At 34.1% G+C, this 16,981-nt stretch overlaps 1 protein-coding gene across 1 annotated transcript in view; it reads right to left on the bottom strand.

The window, feature by feature from the left end:
- Positions 1 to 16,966, bottom strand: part of LOC309807101 (E3 ubiquitin-protein ligase RLIM-like) — a gene marked incomplete at both ends in the record, with an annotated part of 59,656 nt that extends 42,690 nt beyond the window's left edge. The window contains one exon of the mRNA XM_082626341.1: positions 16,955 to 16,966. Within this exon, the coding sequence (XP_082482467.1) occupies positions 16,955 to 16,966 (12 nt within the window). The remainder of the gene's footprint in view (positions 1 to 16,954) is intronic.
- Between the last annotated feature and the right edge of the window lie 15 nt (positions 16,967 to 16,981).

Raw genomic sequence — 16,981 nt, 5'->3', positions numbered from 1 at the left:
CAGCCAAAAATAAATAAAAATTAATTAATTAAAGAAGAAAAATGAATACCACAGTGCAATGTCATCATCTCCTCAAGAAAAAGTGCCATATAATTCTGTTCTCTCTCTTCAGTGTTACGCAGTAAGACAACATTTGTTTTCTCCAAGTCCCCCCTCCCTTTTTTTGGTAATTTCCCCCTCCTAGAAGAGAGCCTTAGCTTAGATGAGAAAAGAAAGTTTCTATTATCATAACACCAAATAAAGGCTATCAACATTTGCAAGAGAAATTTTGATTGTAGATGTTTAACTGAAAGATTAAAACATATTTCCGTAGGACCTTCAAGGTACCTGACCTCTCCCACAGCCTATCTTGCTGAGAAGATGAAAGGAGCCTATTGACTGCTAATCAAGTCTTTCAGAGTAAGAAGAAAGCTAAAAAAAACCAAGGTCATGGTGAAGAGGAGAAAAGTTAGGGAGAACCTACAGAGATGCAGCTTTAAGCTGAAACCTGTATAGACTTTAAATGGAAAAGAGGAAAACACTATCCATGCTCTCCACTGTTCTCTATGTGTTTTGTATTGTAAAGTAGGCTTTTCTTCTAGTAACAGACCCACTTTCATGCTCTTCCAGATATTCAAGTCTACATAAATGAGGATTTATATACTTGTGGTCTTGTCTGAGATTACTGTACTGTGACATAACATATGGCTGTGCCTCCATCTAAGACTACCATAGAAATTAGCCAAGAAATACTCCACCGTTTATCTAAACTACCAGATTGTTGCTGAGGAAGGGGAGTGCTCACAGCTTTTGTAAACTGATGTAATGAATACTCTTTCAGCAGGGGAGTAACTTGAGAAAAGTAGTAATCTTGGCCTGGAAGCACTGGCCGAGTGTCAAGTTTGAGAATGCATGGTTTAACATGAATACCTAGGTTAATACTTTCTAGTGAGTTTATTAGTTTCCCATAGGAAAATGTCACAAGCTGTTATCAGGCTATGAAGAGAGGGAAGAAGTCTGGGGAAGGTCATTTGTGTATCTGCATCATCCAAAATGGATGATAGAAGGGGAATTAGATTGTTTATGAAGACGGAGGAAAAGTCCCTGAATGATATGGCAATATTGATGGGGGCAATGCAGTTGATACAGTATTTGGCTCCAGCTACATTTGAAACAGGGCTTGAAACTAGTGAGAAGACAGCCAGTAAGTACGTGAGAAGAAGAATGCATTATTTAGGAATTCATGATTCTCTGCCATTCTCAAATAATTCATTGAATAATTAATTGAGAGGATGCGTAAGGGAAATTGATTAAATAAGCTTTAGAGGAACTGATATAAATTATTTAGTGGACAGTGTATATTATGATTGATTTAAGAGATTTTCAAGGGTAATTTTGACTTTAGTCCCTTAAACAATATTTTCCACTGGTTTTAGCACCTAATCAAATATCGGAGTAATATTTGACTCCAATTTGTGGACAGATTTGAATATACAAAATCTTAAGTAACCTAAGAATGGAAGGCAAGTTTAAAGAGAAGTTATAAGGTATGAATACAAATTTTTCCTCTCAATAAGCAATGCAAAAAGAGAACTACAGCTGTAGAACCCTAGAGTTTGTAGAGCTTTTCAGTGTGATTGAGCATCAGAGATCAATGTTTTATGGTACCATAGTAGGAAATCCTATATTATGATATCATAGTACCGAAGTTAGTAATCTTATTCAATTGTGATGGTATTTTAAAAGACTAAGAAAATTAGGATGTGTGTGTGTTTGTACTAAAGGAAGTTGAAGAAGAAACTATTAATCATTAATTTACTATATCCCAAATTCAGAATTCAGAAGTTGGCATGGTATAGATTCAGGAATTTTTTTGTCTGTGTTAGATTTAAGGAAGGAGTGAATATTATTTGATACCCATAAGAAGACTAAACCTAAAGAGAATATAAATACTTTTTTCTAGGGAGATTTTTTTTCCTTTGAAAAAATGCTTCAGGGCAACACTAGAGTCTAAACTCTGGGGACAGTGGCTATTGGTGAGAGTATTTGGAAGTGTAGGTATAGTTAAATAATAAACTTGATTCTTGGAGTTAAGGACTCTGAAAAAGCAAGAAAAGTTACTTCTCTAAGGACAAGATCACCTTAAGGAAGTTAATTTGAAAATGTCATTTAAAAGGTGTGAGTTTTGACATACTTCAGTGAATATGTGCACCATGTTGTTTATTGACAAGGGGAAAAAGAATTACTTATCTCATTAACAAGACCACTTCTTACCAATCTGAAAGAACTAAAGATATTTGGAGAGTTCAGATGGTATTATAATTGATTCATCCAAGATTACTCCTAGAGTGAAATAAGTGGATTGGCATTCAGCATCTATTTGATCTATAGTCATTTCCCTTTATTCGAGGTTTCATTTTCTGCTGTTTCAGTTACCCACGGTCAATCGAAGTCCAAAAGTATTAAATAGAAACTCCCAGAAATAAACAATTCATAAATTTCTGAGTAGTGTGATGAAATCTTGTATCATCCATCCACCCACCGGGGTATGGACCATCCCTTTGTCTGGCCTATCTCACCCCTTAGTCACTTAGTAGCCCTCTTCCTTATAGAACTGACTGTCTCAGTATCACAGTGCTTGTGTCCAAGTCACCCTTATCTTACTTAATAGTGGCCCCAAAGCAAAAGAGGAGTGATGCTGGCAATTTGGATATGCCAAAGAGAAGCTGTAAAGTACTTTCTTTAGGTGAAAAGGTGAAAGTTCTTGGTTTAATAAGGAAAGAAAAAATCATTTGCTGAGGTTTCTAAGATCTATGGTAAGAATGAATCTTCTGTATGCGAAATTGTGAAGAAGGAAAAATAAATTCATGCTAGTTTTGCGGTCACAGCTCAATTTGCAAAAGTTATGGCCACAGTGCATGATAAGTGCTTAGTTAAGATGGAAAAGGCATTAAGTTTGTACAATAAGATATTTTGAGAGAGGAAGGGACCACATTCACATAACTTTTATTATAGCATATTGCTATAATTTTTACATTTTATTATTAGTTATTGTTAACCTCTTACTGTGCCTATCTTATAAATTTTATCATAGGTATGTAAGTATAGGAAAAAACACAGTATATATAGGATTCGGTGCTATCTGCTGTTTCATGCAACCACTGGGGTCTTGGAATGTATACCCTGAGGATAAGGGGGCTACTGCATTTTCTAGTATACCTTCCTAAGGCAGAGGATAGAAGTTAAGAAAAAAAAAAATCCCAAACCCTCTTTCAGCTTGGGATCTTTATATAAAAGAAATTCCACAAACTCAGTGCATTTATGTGAGACTTGGAATTTGAAAATAAGGAAAGGCAGTTATCCTGGTGCTTTAGCTTTTGTGGCCAGCAAGCATCGCTGTGGAGACATAAGTATTCATCTGTAGCATCAGTCCTGTGTACTTAACTCCCTAGGTAGTAAGCACAATAGCTGTTTTTCTTTGTGAGTTTAGATGGAAAATGTATAGACTCTATGTACATTTAATGAAAATTATGAAGCAGTAACAATTGTTACAATCACACGGGTCAAGAAATGGAACATTGGCAACAACCAAGAATCCCCTCCATGCCTTGCATCATCACAAAACCCTCCCATAGCACAAACAATAACCACTTACCTAACTTTTATGTTAGCCCATTCATTGTTTTTCTTTGTAGATTTATTACTTATGTGCACATTCGTGTAATACTGTTGATAGATATTTGTGTTGTTTTCTATTTATGGCTGTCATGAACAATGCTGAACAAGATACATGTTTATATATGTATCCTAGTTCACAGGAGAACACATTTCTCTAGGGAGTGAACTACTGAGTTATAGGGAAGTTTCAGGAATGAGATGCTGAGTCACAGAGAATATATGTCCTTAAACCACAACATAATGACAAGTGGTCAAATCAACTTACACTTCCAACAGTGGTGGTGACATATTTAAATTCCTTGACAGTAGTTGTTATCATTTATTTTAATATTTCCTATCTAATCTGTGTGTAGTGGTACCTCATTATGGTGTGAATTTTAGTTTTCATGATTACTAGTGAAAATATAAATATTTTACAATTTTAAATATAGTTATTGGCTTTTGGGATTTGCTGTTTTTTGAAGGGTCTATTGAATTTTTGGCCTACTTTTCTATTGGGTTATTTGCCTTTTTATTCTTGCTTTTAAGAGTTTATTTCATTTTTTAATTGAAGTATAGATGATTTACAATATTATATTACATTCAGATGTAGAACATAGTGATTCAATATTTTTATAGATTATACTCTATTTAAAGTTATTATAAAATATTGGCCATATTTCCTGAACTGTAAATATATCTTTGTAGCTGATTTATTTTACACATTTTATACCTCTTTATCCCCTACCCCTATCTTGCTCCTTCCTCCTTCTCTTTCCCCACTGGTAACCACTAGTCTGTTCTCTATAACTGTGAGTCTATTTCAGTTTTGTTATATTCATTCATTTTATTTTTTAGATTCCACATATAAATGATAACATACAGTATTTGTCTTTCTCTGTCTGACTTAATTCACTAATCATAGTACCCTCCATGTCCATCCATGTTGTTGCAAATGGCAGGATTTCTTTCTTTTTCATGGCTGAGTAATATTTCTGTGTGTGTGTGTGTGTGTGTGTGTGTGTGTGTGTGTGTGTGTATCATACCACATGTTATTTATTCATTTGGCTGTTAGCAGGCACTTAGGTTTCTTCCATATCTTGGCTATTGTAAATAATGTACATAATGCTGCTGTGAACATTGGGTGCATTCATCTTTTTGGATTAGTATTTTCGTTTTCTTTGGATATATACCCAGGAGTGGAATTGCTGGATCTTATGGTAGTTCTAATTTTAGTTTTTGAGAAACCTTCATACTGTTTTCCATACTGGCTGCACCAATTCATATTCCTACCAGCAGTGTACTAGGGTTCCCTTTTCTCCACATCCTTGCCAACATTTGTTATTTGTAGTCTTTTTGATGATAGCCATTCTGACACGTATGAAGTGATATCTCATGGTGGTTTTGATTTGTATTTCTTTGTTGATTAGTGATGTGCATCTTTTCATGTGCCTATTGGCCACCTGTATGTATTCTTTGGAAACATGTCTATTCAGGTCTTCTGCCCATTTTTAATTGTTTTTTAAAATTGAGTTTTATGAGATGTTCATATATTTTAGATATTAACCCCTTATAGGTCATATCATTTGCAAATATTTTCTGCCATTTAGTAGGTTGTCTTTTCATTTTGTCAGTGGTTTCCTTTTCAGTGCAAAAGCGTTTAAGTTTATTTAGGTCCCATTTGTTTATTTTTGCTTTGTTTCCTTTGTCTTAGGAGACAGATCCAAAATAATATTGCTATTATTTTTGTCAGAGTGTTTTGCCTATGTTTTCTTCAAGGTGTTTTATGGTTTCTGATCTTGTATTTAGGTCTTTAATCCATTTTGAATTTATTTTTGTATATGATGTGAGAAAGTTTTCTAATTTAATTGTTTCACAAGTAGCTGTCCAGTTTTACCAGCACCACTTATTGAAGAGACCTTTTTCCTATTGAACATTCTTGCCTCCTTTGTCTTAGATTAATTGACCATAAGTGTATATAGGTTTATTTCTGGTCTCTCTATTCTGTTCCATATGTCTGTTTTGGTGTCAGTACCATACTGTTTTGTTTACTGTAGGTCTGTACTATAGTCTAAAGTCAGGGTGTGAGATACCTCCAGCTTTATTCTTTCTAAGTTCTTTTCATATTTTGAATAGTAGTCTCTCTATTGGTTTTATATGTTGCAATGATCTTTTCAAACTCTGTGGCATGACCTCTCTTTTAACTATCTTTGTGTTTTCTTTCGTTGGAAAATATTTCTTAATTTAATGTGGGTAAATACATCAATCTTTTCCTTTAAAGCTTATACTTTTTTCCATCTTTCTACTTTGTGGCTTAAAGATAGCCTCCTATATTGTCTTTTAAAATATATTTGGTACCATTTCACATATAGGTCATTAATCCATCTGGAAATAATTTTGTTTACAATATGATACAATTTCAATTATTTTTTCTTTTTGGATACCTTATTGCTCAGCATTTTTTAATTGAAAAGTTTGTTATGTCTTTGTTGAGGTGCTGTGATACCTCTGTTATACAGAGGTGCCATACGTATGTGTGTGTGTGTGTGTACATATATATACATATGACTTTGTTTTAATAATATATGTTTTGGTTTGTTTTTCTGTGTCTCTATTAAGTCTTCTTTTGGTTCATTTGTTTGTCTCTGTATCAAAACTGCACCCTCTTTGTTACTATAGCTTTATAAGAACACTAAATATTCAGTAGAAAAACTTTTCCCACATTTATATTATTCTTCAAGTGTGTGGTGGACTTTTGTAATCTGTATAAATTTTTAAAGAAGTTTTTCAGGTCCAAAACAAAATCTTTGGCATTTTCACTTAGATTTTGCTTACTCTATAACTTAATCTTTAGAGACTTAGCATCTTTTCACTATTAAGATATCCAACTTATAAACACAAAATATATCTCTATTCATTTCTGAAATCTTCAAGGTCTTTGAAAAACTATTATAATGTTGTCTGTAAAGGCTTTGTATATCTTATTGGATTTATTGCTACTTCAGCTTTTTGGTGCTATCTAAAAGGATTTCTTTCTTTTTACTATCACTTTCTGTTTGATGCTATTATATAAAAACACAATTTATTTTTATTGATTTTTATCTAGAAATCTTAAGAAGCTCTCTTACAAATCCTAGCAATTTCCTGTACATTATTTTGTATTTTCTCTGTACACAACCATATCATATATAAATAGAACAAGTTGTGTGTTTTCTTTTCTAATCCTTAGACATTTTAGTTCTTTTTCTTGACTTTCTCCACTGGCTAAACTCTCAAGTACAATACTGAATAGAGTGGTGACAGGGGGCATCCTTGTCTTCTTCCTGATCTTTAAATCTTTCATCATCTCACCTGTATCTATAATGTTACTCTATGGTAGATTGCTAATTTTCATTTAAGAAAGTTTGCTTCTACTTTGATAAGATTAGCTGCAGGATTTTGTAAAATCATACATGACTGCTGAAATTATAAGAAACTTTTGATTTAATTTTTTGTATGTTTAATTTTATTAATTTTGTTGTGTAAAATAACTTTGGTTGTCTGTCATGAAATTAGCTTTTTATATTGGACTCAGTTTGCTTATATTATATTTATCATCTGTTTTCCGGGGTAAGGTCACCTCTAATTATGCTTTCTTATACTACCCTTTCCTGTCTTGAAATGAAGAAAATATTCAAAAGTAGTTGAATAGTGTTCCCTCTTTCTATTCTCAAAGAGTTTGTGTACTACTGGAATTCTTCCTTTCTTTAGAACACACTAGTGAAAAATCTTGGATTTCAGCTTTCTTCATGGTGAGAGTAGTGAGTGCTGATTCAATGTCTGTAATGTATAAATGTATGTATAAATTTCTATTTCTGTTTGAATCTATTTTGATGTTATATTTTTCTAGGGGACTGTGACTTTTATAAAATTTAAAATTTATTTGAAAACACTTTGTTCATTTTTTCCTTTGTAAAGTCTGTAACATGTATGTGATATATGACCCTTTTACCTTTCTGATATTGCTTTCTTGTGCTTTCTATCTTTTTTTATTCTTTTTTGGTCTTGAGAAGCCTCTCAAGTAGATAGCCATTTTTATTAGTATTTTCAAAGAGCCAAGTGTTAGCTTTTGAATTTGTGTTGTTTATTTTCTATGTCATTAATTTCTGCTCTTGCATTTGTTATTTACTTCTTCCACTTTCTTTGGGTATGTCTCTTGAAGAGAGCACATAGTTCCATGTAATTTTATACAATCTGACACTTATTTTCTTTTCATTTGGAGCAGCCAATCCATTTGCATTAAATGTAGTTACTAATTTGGTTTAAATCTTCCTTTTTTTCCTACTTGTCTAAATCCTTTCATATTTTTCTTTTTCTTCTGGAATCATGAAATATTTATAACAGTCTACTTTTACTCTATTAAGTTTGAAACTGTAAGCTCTATTTTATTATTTAATGACAATTTCTGTCAGAATTTACTAAATATTTAGAGCTGAAAAAAAAACCCTTGCTGGAAACCTGTAAATCAATACTTGTAATCTGTGTCACAAACACACACACACACACACACATATTTGAAAGGAAACTTATTAGAAATTAATTAGCTAAGTTTGCAACATAAGAATTAGGTAGATTGTGCCATAGAAGAAGAGATAATTAATAAAACAAGTAGGACAAACAGAAAACAAACTTTAGAGGGTATCAATAATCTACAACTTGTAGGAGGACTCACACTTCACACTATTTAAAAAAATAGTGGTAGGACAGTAAAATGGCGTCACTCTATTGAAAACCATCTAAGCAGTTCCTCCAACAATTAAATATGAAATTACCATATGACCCAGCAATTCTACTCCTAGATGTATACCCAAGAGAAATGAAAACCTATGTTCACACCAATTGAAGAAGAATGTTTATAGCAACATTTTTCATAGTAGCAAACAAGTGGAAACAGCCAAAACGTCCATCAGCTGATAAATGGATGAACAGAATTGGTATGTCCATACAATGAAATATTACTTGGTTATAAAAAGGGATGAAATACTGATGCATGCTATCACCTAGATGAACCTTCAAAATATTATGCTAAGTAAAAAAGTCAGTCACAAAAGACCTTATATTGTATGATTCTCTTTCTATGAAATGTCCAGAATAGTGAAATCTACAGAGACGAAGATAGATTAGTGGTTGCTTAGAGCTTGTGGCAAGTAGGGTGGGAATATAGGGAGGTGATGCCTAAAGAATATTAGATTTGTTTTTTGAAGTGATAAAAATGTTCAAAATTGACTGTAATGATGGTTGCACTTATATGAGAATATACTCAAAATCACTGAAATATATAAATAGGTGAATTCGATGGTATGTGAATTATATGTCAGTAAAAAATGGGATCTAAATAGACAATAGAGAGGATCAGTAAACTTCAATTTTGTTTCTTTGAAAATATAAAGAATGGTATTTTTTTATGTTCATAGAAGAGGAAGGCACAAACAAAACTATGAAAGAAAAGGGGTTTTATTTACATATATTTGGAGTTTTACTAATTATAGGAATAAAGTAAAGAGTATTATGCCATTAATACGAAAATTTATAAAAAATTGAATTAAAAAATAAAATTAGCACAATTGTCTTAAGAGGAAATAGAGAAACATAGTATACTAACAACTTTTACATGAATAGGATAGTCTGGTCAAATGTCTACAAATCAGCAAACAAAAACACCAGGACCAGACATTTTAAAAGTGACTTTGCAAATCCTTCTGGGCTCAAATTAACCTTTATCTTATATAAAATTTTTCAGAGAGTGAAACAAGAGGGTATACTCACTTTTTCAATATACAATAGCCAAACCAAAACAAATAAATAAATAAAATATACAACACATCCATTTATAGAAATCAATAAAACTATTCCAAATAAAATATTAACACAAGATTAATTTATATGTACCGAAGCAAAAGCCAGTGGAAAATATATGTGAAAACAAAAAAAGAGGTGGAAAATGTCTGCATACAAAATATAAGAAAATCTGTAATCTCTGAACTTGCTGGATGACTGACGTACAAAAACCAATAAGAATTTAAAATATTAGCAACAACCAGTAAGAAAATGTACTACTATTAGTAAATACTATTCCATTAATACTTTTACTATTAAGTAAAAATATCATTCACAATAAAACAATAAATATCAGGTATTTGAGAATAAATATAATGTGAGTCAAATATTCATAGAGAAAATGAAGCTTTCTTAAAGGATGTAAAAAATTAAATGGAACACTTTGTAATATTCTTTGAAAACATGAATCAATATCTTATAATTGACCATGGCAATAACTTGTGTATGCATTGCTATTACAATGAAAATTGCAATAGATATTTTCATAAGCCATGACAAGCTAAATCTAAAGTTTATATGGGAGAGAAGTGTATTAGGCAGAGTTCTCCAGAGAAACAGAAGCAGAGCCAATAGGACATGTGTATGTGCAAAAAATCTGCAGGGCAGGGCAACAGGCTGGAGACCCAGGGAAGAGCTGATATTGCAGTGTGAGTCCAAAGGCAGTCTGCTGGCAGAATTCCCTCTTTTTGAGGGGCCGTCAGTCTTTTTTCTATTAAGACTTTCAACTGATTGGGTTAAATGTTAATCTCATCTAAAAAAATTCTTCACACAAATATCATGAATAATGTTTGACCAAATGTCTGGTTACCGTGTCTTAGCCAAGGTGACCATTAGGTATAAGTAGGGAGTTGAAAGTAGCCAAAAATTTTTGAAGAAGATGTGTAAACATTAAGAAACATGAAGAAAGGGCAACCTATGCTACCTGATATAAACACTTAAAGTCATATTAATTAAAACAGTGTGGTACTGGCACAGCAAAGGTATAGACAAACAAAATTGAACAGAATATAGGGCCCAGGAACATAGATAGATTAAAAAAAAGACTAATGTGGTAACATTACAGATTTGTGGAGAAAGGATGAACCTGTTAATAAATGGTGTTGAGATTATTGGAAATTCATATGGACAAAGGGTTAGACCCCTATCTTAAAGAAATGAGAAAATAAATTCCAGTTCAAATCAAAAATTAAATATGAAAGAAAAAACATTAATACTTTAAAAGCAAAATATGGATATAGCTTTATGAAATCAGGTTAGGGAAAGGTGTCTTAAAGACAACATTTAAACAATCACAAAGTATGAAGAAAAGCTGAACAGATTATATGACATTAATATTGAAACATTTCCACAGCAGTATAGACAAATGGAGAAATAAAAACACAAAAGATTAAATCTGGGTGGCCACGAAAATTGTAATAGAAAGGTCAGCCTCTCTATCATTAAGGAAGTTCTTATTTATCTACATTAAAAGCTAGGTGCATTGGAATTTTAATGTAGTGCTGTTTATAATAAGGTGGATGTTACCTAAATTCCCTTCTTAAAGGTAATTGATAAATAAATTATGGTTTGTTTTCAAAAGTATTATATTATACAATAGGTAAATTGAATGAAATGTTTTTGTGTGTATTAACATGGGTGGATCATAATAACATAATGTGGATTTAAAAAATAAATTGCAGTTACAAAAAGAGTATGTAGGTTTACAAATATATGAACTGAAGTGATGGGTGTGTGTGTGTTTGTGTATGTATGTGAGAGAGCGAGAGACAGTGTGTGCATGAGTTTTTGTGTGTGTTAAATAAGAATATATATGTAGTCAGATATGGCAACATGAACATAGAAGATTTACATACCTTTTGGTTAGAGATCTCTCTAATGATTGGGGATGATCTGAAGCGAAATGCAGGAATCAGATCTTTGCAAACACGGTCAGGCTCCACGTGAAGTTTTGAAAAATTTACCACTTTTAATAAACATTTTCTTCTCTGAGTCTGTTAAGATTTATTGCAAGTTCGATCTAATGAGCTGTATAGTAGAATGAACTTTTCAAAATATGCTTGGTGAGGGATAGATTTCAGATCATTGATTGTTCCCTTAAAGACTAAGGCTATTTGGTGAGAAGGCTCCAAAACAAGGATTTTGTCGATATATAAATCTGTTTTCTTGAAGAGCTAATTATTTGTAGTTATGGCAGTATAATTTACTGAAGCTTTAATTTGTGTTTATTTTCCCCAATAACTCTATTACCACCACTTCAAGATGGTAGTTAACATTTGCTGTTAATTACTTCAGGGGAGATTTGTGTTAGGGTGAAAAGCTGGTGTTTCCTGGAATTGACAGATTTTCCTTTGTTCTTTGAAAAGCACAAATACTTTGAAAGAATAATGTTAGGTGAGAGAGAGAGAGAGAGGAAACAGAGGAGAGCCATTGAGACTCCAAAGGAAGAGGGATAGATGTCCCTGAGGCTGGAGAGAGGGACATATCTTCATGTAGCAGAAAACTTAAACATTCACTATGGCAATGTGAAAATAGGGCATGTCTCCAGAGATAGAGAAAGATTTCAGAAACAGTGGTTATGCACTTCATGCAAGTAATATGGGTTCAGGCACCAACTTTCCTGTGATTCCAGTTTATCAGTGAAGCAGTAGAGTCAGCAGATTTAAAGCCACCATGAAAGTTCAACAAGATGTATCTTTTGTTTAAGGCCCAAATACAGAGCCTCTACCACACTTTCTAGGGTTATTTTAAGCCTCTAGAATGTTCATGTGACCTAATGAAATAAATGGATTCTTGAATGATGACAAACTGGTAGAGTTTCTTCTTTGCCTGATGGGATGAGGGCTTACATTATTATTAAATTTGAAATAAAAGAAGTAAATAAATGAACCTCTTCTTGACCAATCACTTGAAATTCACTTTAATGAGAATACCAATATGGTGTTGTAGAATAACAAAATCTCATGCAAGAAGGGAGCCTAGAGATCACTCCATCCAGCCTACCATTTTGTAAATAAGGAACCTGAAATTGATCAAATGTGGACAACTTGCCCGAACTTAATATTCTGGTAATTAATCAAGCTGCGATTCAAACTCAGGTCTTTTGATTCCAGGTCTAGTTTATTTTTCCCATTATATTAGGCTTTGTTTAAATAGATATAATTTTAAAAGTACATGATACCTTTACTCACTGTGGGACAGTATTCCAACATGAAGGTTTTATTTCTATTTGCCTTTCCTTGAACCTAGGACAGTTGAGGACGACACACACACACACACACACACCACTCAGTAAATCTTCATTGTTGGACTATCAATCCATTGGTATTTTAGCATTTCCTTCAGAGATATGATGCATCCTAAGAAGGTATATTTTCAAATAGCGTATTTCAGATGAATTATCTAAATGTGTGGGGGTTAGTTCCTGAAAATCTATTTCTCAGTGAATTGCTAGTTAATGTTTTTCTATTTTTACCAACTTAATCTCCTATCCTTTACCTGGACTCTTATAAAGGGCCTTCTAAAGTTTCTTCTTGAATCCTTGTTTACTTGTCTATAGGAAACTCCCCATAGATAATCTTTTTGTGTGTGTGTGTGTGTGTGTGTGTGTCTGTGTGTGGTACGCAGGCCTCTCACTGCTGTGGCCTCTCCTGTTGCGGAGCACAGGCTCCGGATGCGCAGGCTCAGTGACCATGGCTCGTGGGCCGAGCCGCTCCGCAGCATGTGAGATCTTCGCGGACCGGGGGACGAACCCGTGTCCCCTGCATCGGCAGGCGGACTCTCAACCACTGCACCACCAGGGAAGCAGCCCCCAATAGATAATCTTAAAAAAATAAATTAGATCATTTTTCTCCCATGTTTAAGCCTCCAAACCCAACTCTGCATTGCACTATCCTACTGTAATTGAATAAAATCAATATTTCTCACCATTGACTAAAAAGCTTACATGATATGGCATCTCCCAAATACTCCTTTGTTTGGTCTGCTATGACAAAAATACCATAGACTGTCTTTTTCTGTCTTATATCACTTATATATGGAATCTAAAAAAGCCAAAGTCAGGGGCTTCCCTGGTGGCGCAGTGGTTGAGAGTCCGCCTGCCGATGCAGGGGACACGGGTTCGTGCCCCGATCCCGGAAGATCCCACATGCCGCGGAGCAGCTGGGCCCGCGAGCCACGGCCGTGGAGCCTGTGTGTCCGGAGCCTGTGCTCGGCAACGGGAGAGGCCACAGCAGTGAGAGGCCCGCGTACAGCAAAAAAAAAAAAAAAAAAAAAAAAGCCAAAGTTATAAAAGCAAAGTGTAGAATGGTGGTCCAGGGGCTGGGAGTGGGGAAATTGGAAAAATGTTGGTCAAATGATATAAACTTGCAACTGGTATTGATAGATAAATAAGCCCTGGAGATTTAATGCACAACATGGTGATTACAGTCAGCAATACTGTACTATAAACTTCAAAGTTGCTAAGAGACTAGATCATAATTATTCTCACCACAAAAAAAGAAATGATAATTGTGTGACATGATAGAGGTGTTAGCTAATGCTACTGGTGGTAATCAGACTGCAATATACAAATGTATCAAACCAACAAGTGTACACCTTGCACTTACATAATGTTATATTTCAACTATATCTCAATAAAAAATACTATAGGCTGGGTGGCTTAAACACAAATATTTGTTTCTTATAATTCTGAAGTAGTATTTCCCCCAAATACTACTTCACTATTGAGTTGTAAGATCATCTTACCTGTCCTGGATGCCAGTCTATGTTATGTATATATCTATATCTATATCTATATCTCATGAATATTTTCTCTAATCTGTGGCTTGTCCTTTCATTTTCTAATGGTGTCTTTAAAAGTGCAGAAATTTAAAATTTTAATGTAGTTATAATTTTTTTTATAATTATCAAAATGCTATTTTTAAAATTCTGAGGTAACATGGTTTTAATTATAAATTGAAAAGCAGATAGTATAGGTATGTGATTTTGTATCTCATGCAGAATTTGGCAGTCTGGTAGCTTGTGAATATTTTCTGTTTGTACTGTTATTGCATGTATGAATTTATTTACGATAAATATACTTACGTGATACATAGAGAATATTTAAATTGTCAGGATTTGCTATTTCCCCATAACTTTCTCCTCTCAATACTCTGAAGACTTGAAATGTTTACTTTCTTAATTGGTACAAGGCCTTTGTTGAGGTGGGGGGTGGACGGGAGAGAGATACAAAGAATGTAAAGAATACAAATAATAGCCCAGGCTATTCTCTATGAGGAAGAATGAAAGAGGGCAGAGGGGTAAGAAGGATAGGGAACAATAAAGGAAGGGTGAGGACAGGAGAGAAGAGGTAAAAGGAAAGAGCAGTCACTATCAGGAATGGGATTTAGGAAAGGGAGTGTGTAAAAAATCGTTCGGAATCCTAGCTGTGTGCTGCCTCCATCTTTAAAACAAATCAACATGATCTTCAGTGCTTTCTGCAGGTTGGTTTCTGTTTGTGTGCATTATCATACCTAGGCTGTGATATATTTGACATCCTAAATTTTCATGGAGTTTATTTCCCACTCTGACATCTATGTATCTTACTGACACAACTTGAGTACTTCCTACTTTTTCTCATGTCCAATCACCATAAACTCATCAATACAAGGGACTATCATAATGCTTTTGTGATATCCAGATGACTAATCTCCCTATGGACTATAATATTATAGACATCGGGAGACTTGGCATAGCACTCAAGTAAGTCAGAGTTTGAGTGTACTTCTGTCTCTGTCAGGTAGAAGTGAACTGCTCCATTACCTTTGCTGTTTGATGTGGAGACAACTATTCGCCAGATCAATAGCTGTATATCAGGAGTTAAAGATGTTTTGATTTGTTCCAGGAAAAAAAGGCCCATAAAATCCAGCAGCTCTGATTAGAATTAGTACCTCATTATCTTATGATAATGAACAATCATTGTCCATGACTTATTTGCCTTTTTTACAGGCCAAACAGATTATTTAAATGGGGCAGGTGATGGAGATTACCATCTGCATGGTTATTTTAGACTCTGCAAATTCCCCAGATATGTGCTATTGCTATTTTTTGGTATTGTTTTCATGTAAGGACAGTTCCAGGAGCTTCCACTGGGCCCTTCCTATGTATTTTTTTCCAGTTGTGGCAAAATATGCATGACATAAAAGTTACCATCTTAACCATGTTTAGGTGTACCATTTAGTGGCATCAAGTACATTCACGTTGTTGTGCAACCATCATTACCATTCATCTCCCGGACTTTGTTTATCTTCCCAAACTGAAACTCTGTACCCATTAAACAACACCTCTCCATTCATCACTGCACCCAGACCCTGGCAATCACCATTCTATTATCTGTCTATATAAATTTGACTACTCTAGTACCTCATATGACTGGAATCACAGTATTTGTGTTTTCGGTTCTGGCTTATTTCATTTAGCATAATGTCTTCAAAGTTCATCCGTATCGTAGTGTGTGTCAGAATTTTTTACCTTTTAAGGGTCATTAATATTCCATTGTATGTATATACTACATTTTGTTTATCCATTCCTCTGTTGATGGACATTTAGGTTGTTTCCATCTTTTGGCTATTGTGAATAGTGCTGCTAAGAACATGAAATTACAAACATCTGTTCAAGTCCCTGCTTTTAATTCCTTTGGATATATACTCTGAAGTAGAATAGCTAGATCGTATGGTAATTCTGTTTAATTTTTTGAGGAACTGCAACGGAGAAGGGTTCAGATTTCTACACATCCATGCCAATACTTGTTATTTATTATTGTTTTTAATAATAGCTATCCTAATGGGTGTCAGGCAGTAGCCATTCTCAATAGCACTTACCTTGTTTCAGAGTTCTGTCATTTTCCAAGTATGTGTACTCCAAAAATACATTCAGATATGGGGAAATATAGTGTAGGTCACTGCACAGGATTTCTAGTGAGGTGAACTTGTGTCAAAATTCCAATTATCACATGGCTTCCATAAGCCCTATTATGACCTGAAGACCACAGTGATGTTTTGGAACCTCAGGTGTGTAAATTTATCTTAATAACCTCTGAAAAATTCTCAGTTTTCCACTTTTCTTTCTAAACATTCCCCCTGGAAAATTGTAAACCCCTTTGAGGTAGACCTGGAGAAAAAAAAATCACACTCTATACTTTTGACAGTTTTGCAGCAAAGTTTCTGAAGCTGTTGTAGCCACCTGATCTCTGGTTTAGGTCTGGGCGAGGCTGTAATTTTCATTCCTGGAAAATCAATGCAGGTTTCTGCTCATTGTGCTTGAATTTTATTTTCATTTATACAGTCAAGCCTGCTCATCAATGTAATTCCCAGTGTAAATGTGATTAATCTGTTACTGCTGGAAGTCATTTTGGGTGAAAATAGTGCCACTCTGCCCTGCTGACCTTTATGATAATTGCACTCACCTTGTTTCTCATATTAAATGCTACCAC

This window comes from Mesoplodon mirus, assembly GCF_964341445.2.
Source record: "Mesoplodon mirus genome assembly, chromosome: 1".
NCBI classification, from domain to species: domain Eukaryota; kingdom Metazoa; phylum Chordata; class Mammalia; order Artiodactyla; family Ziphiidae; genus Mesoplodon; species Mesoplodon mirus.
Note: the sequence above shows the minus strand (reverse complement) of the source record. Positions and strands in the feature narration are given on the sequence as shown.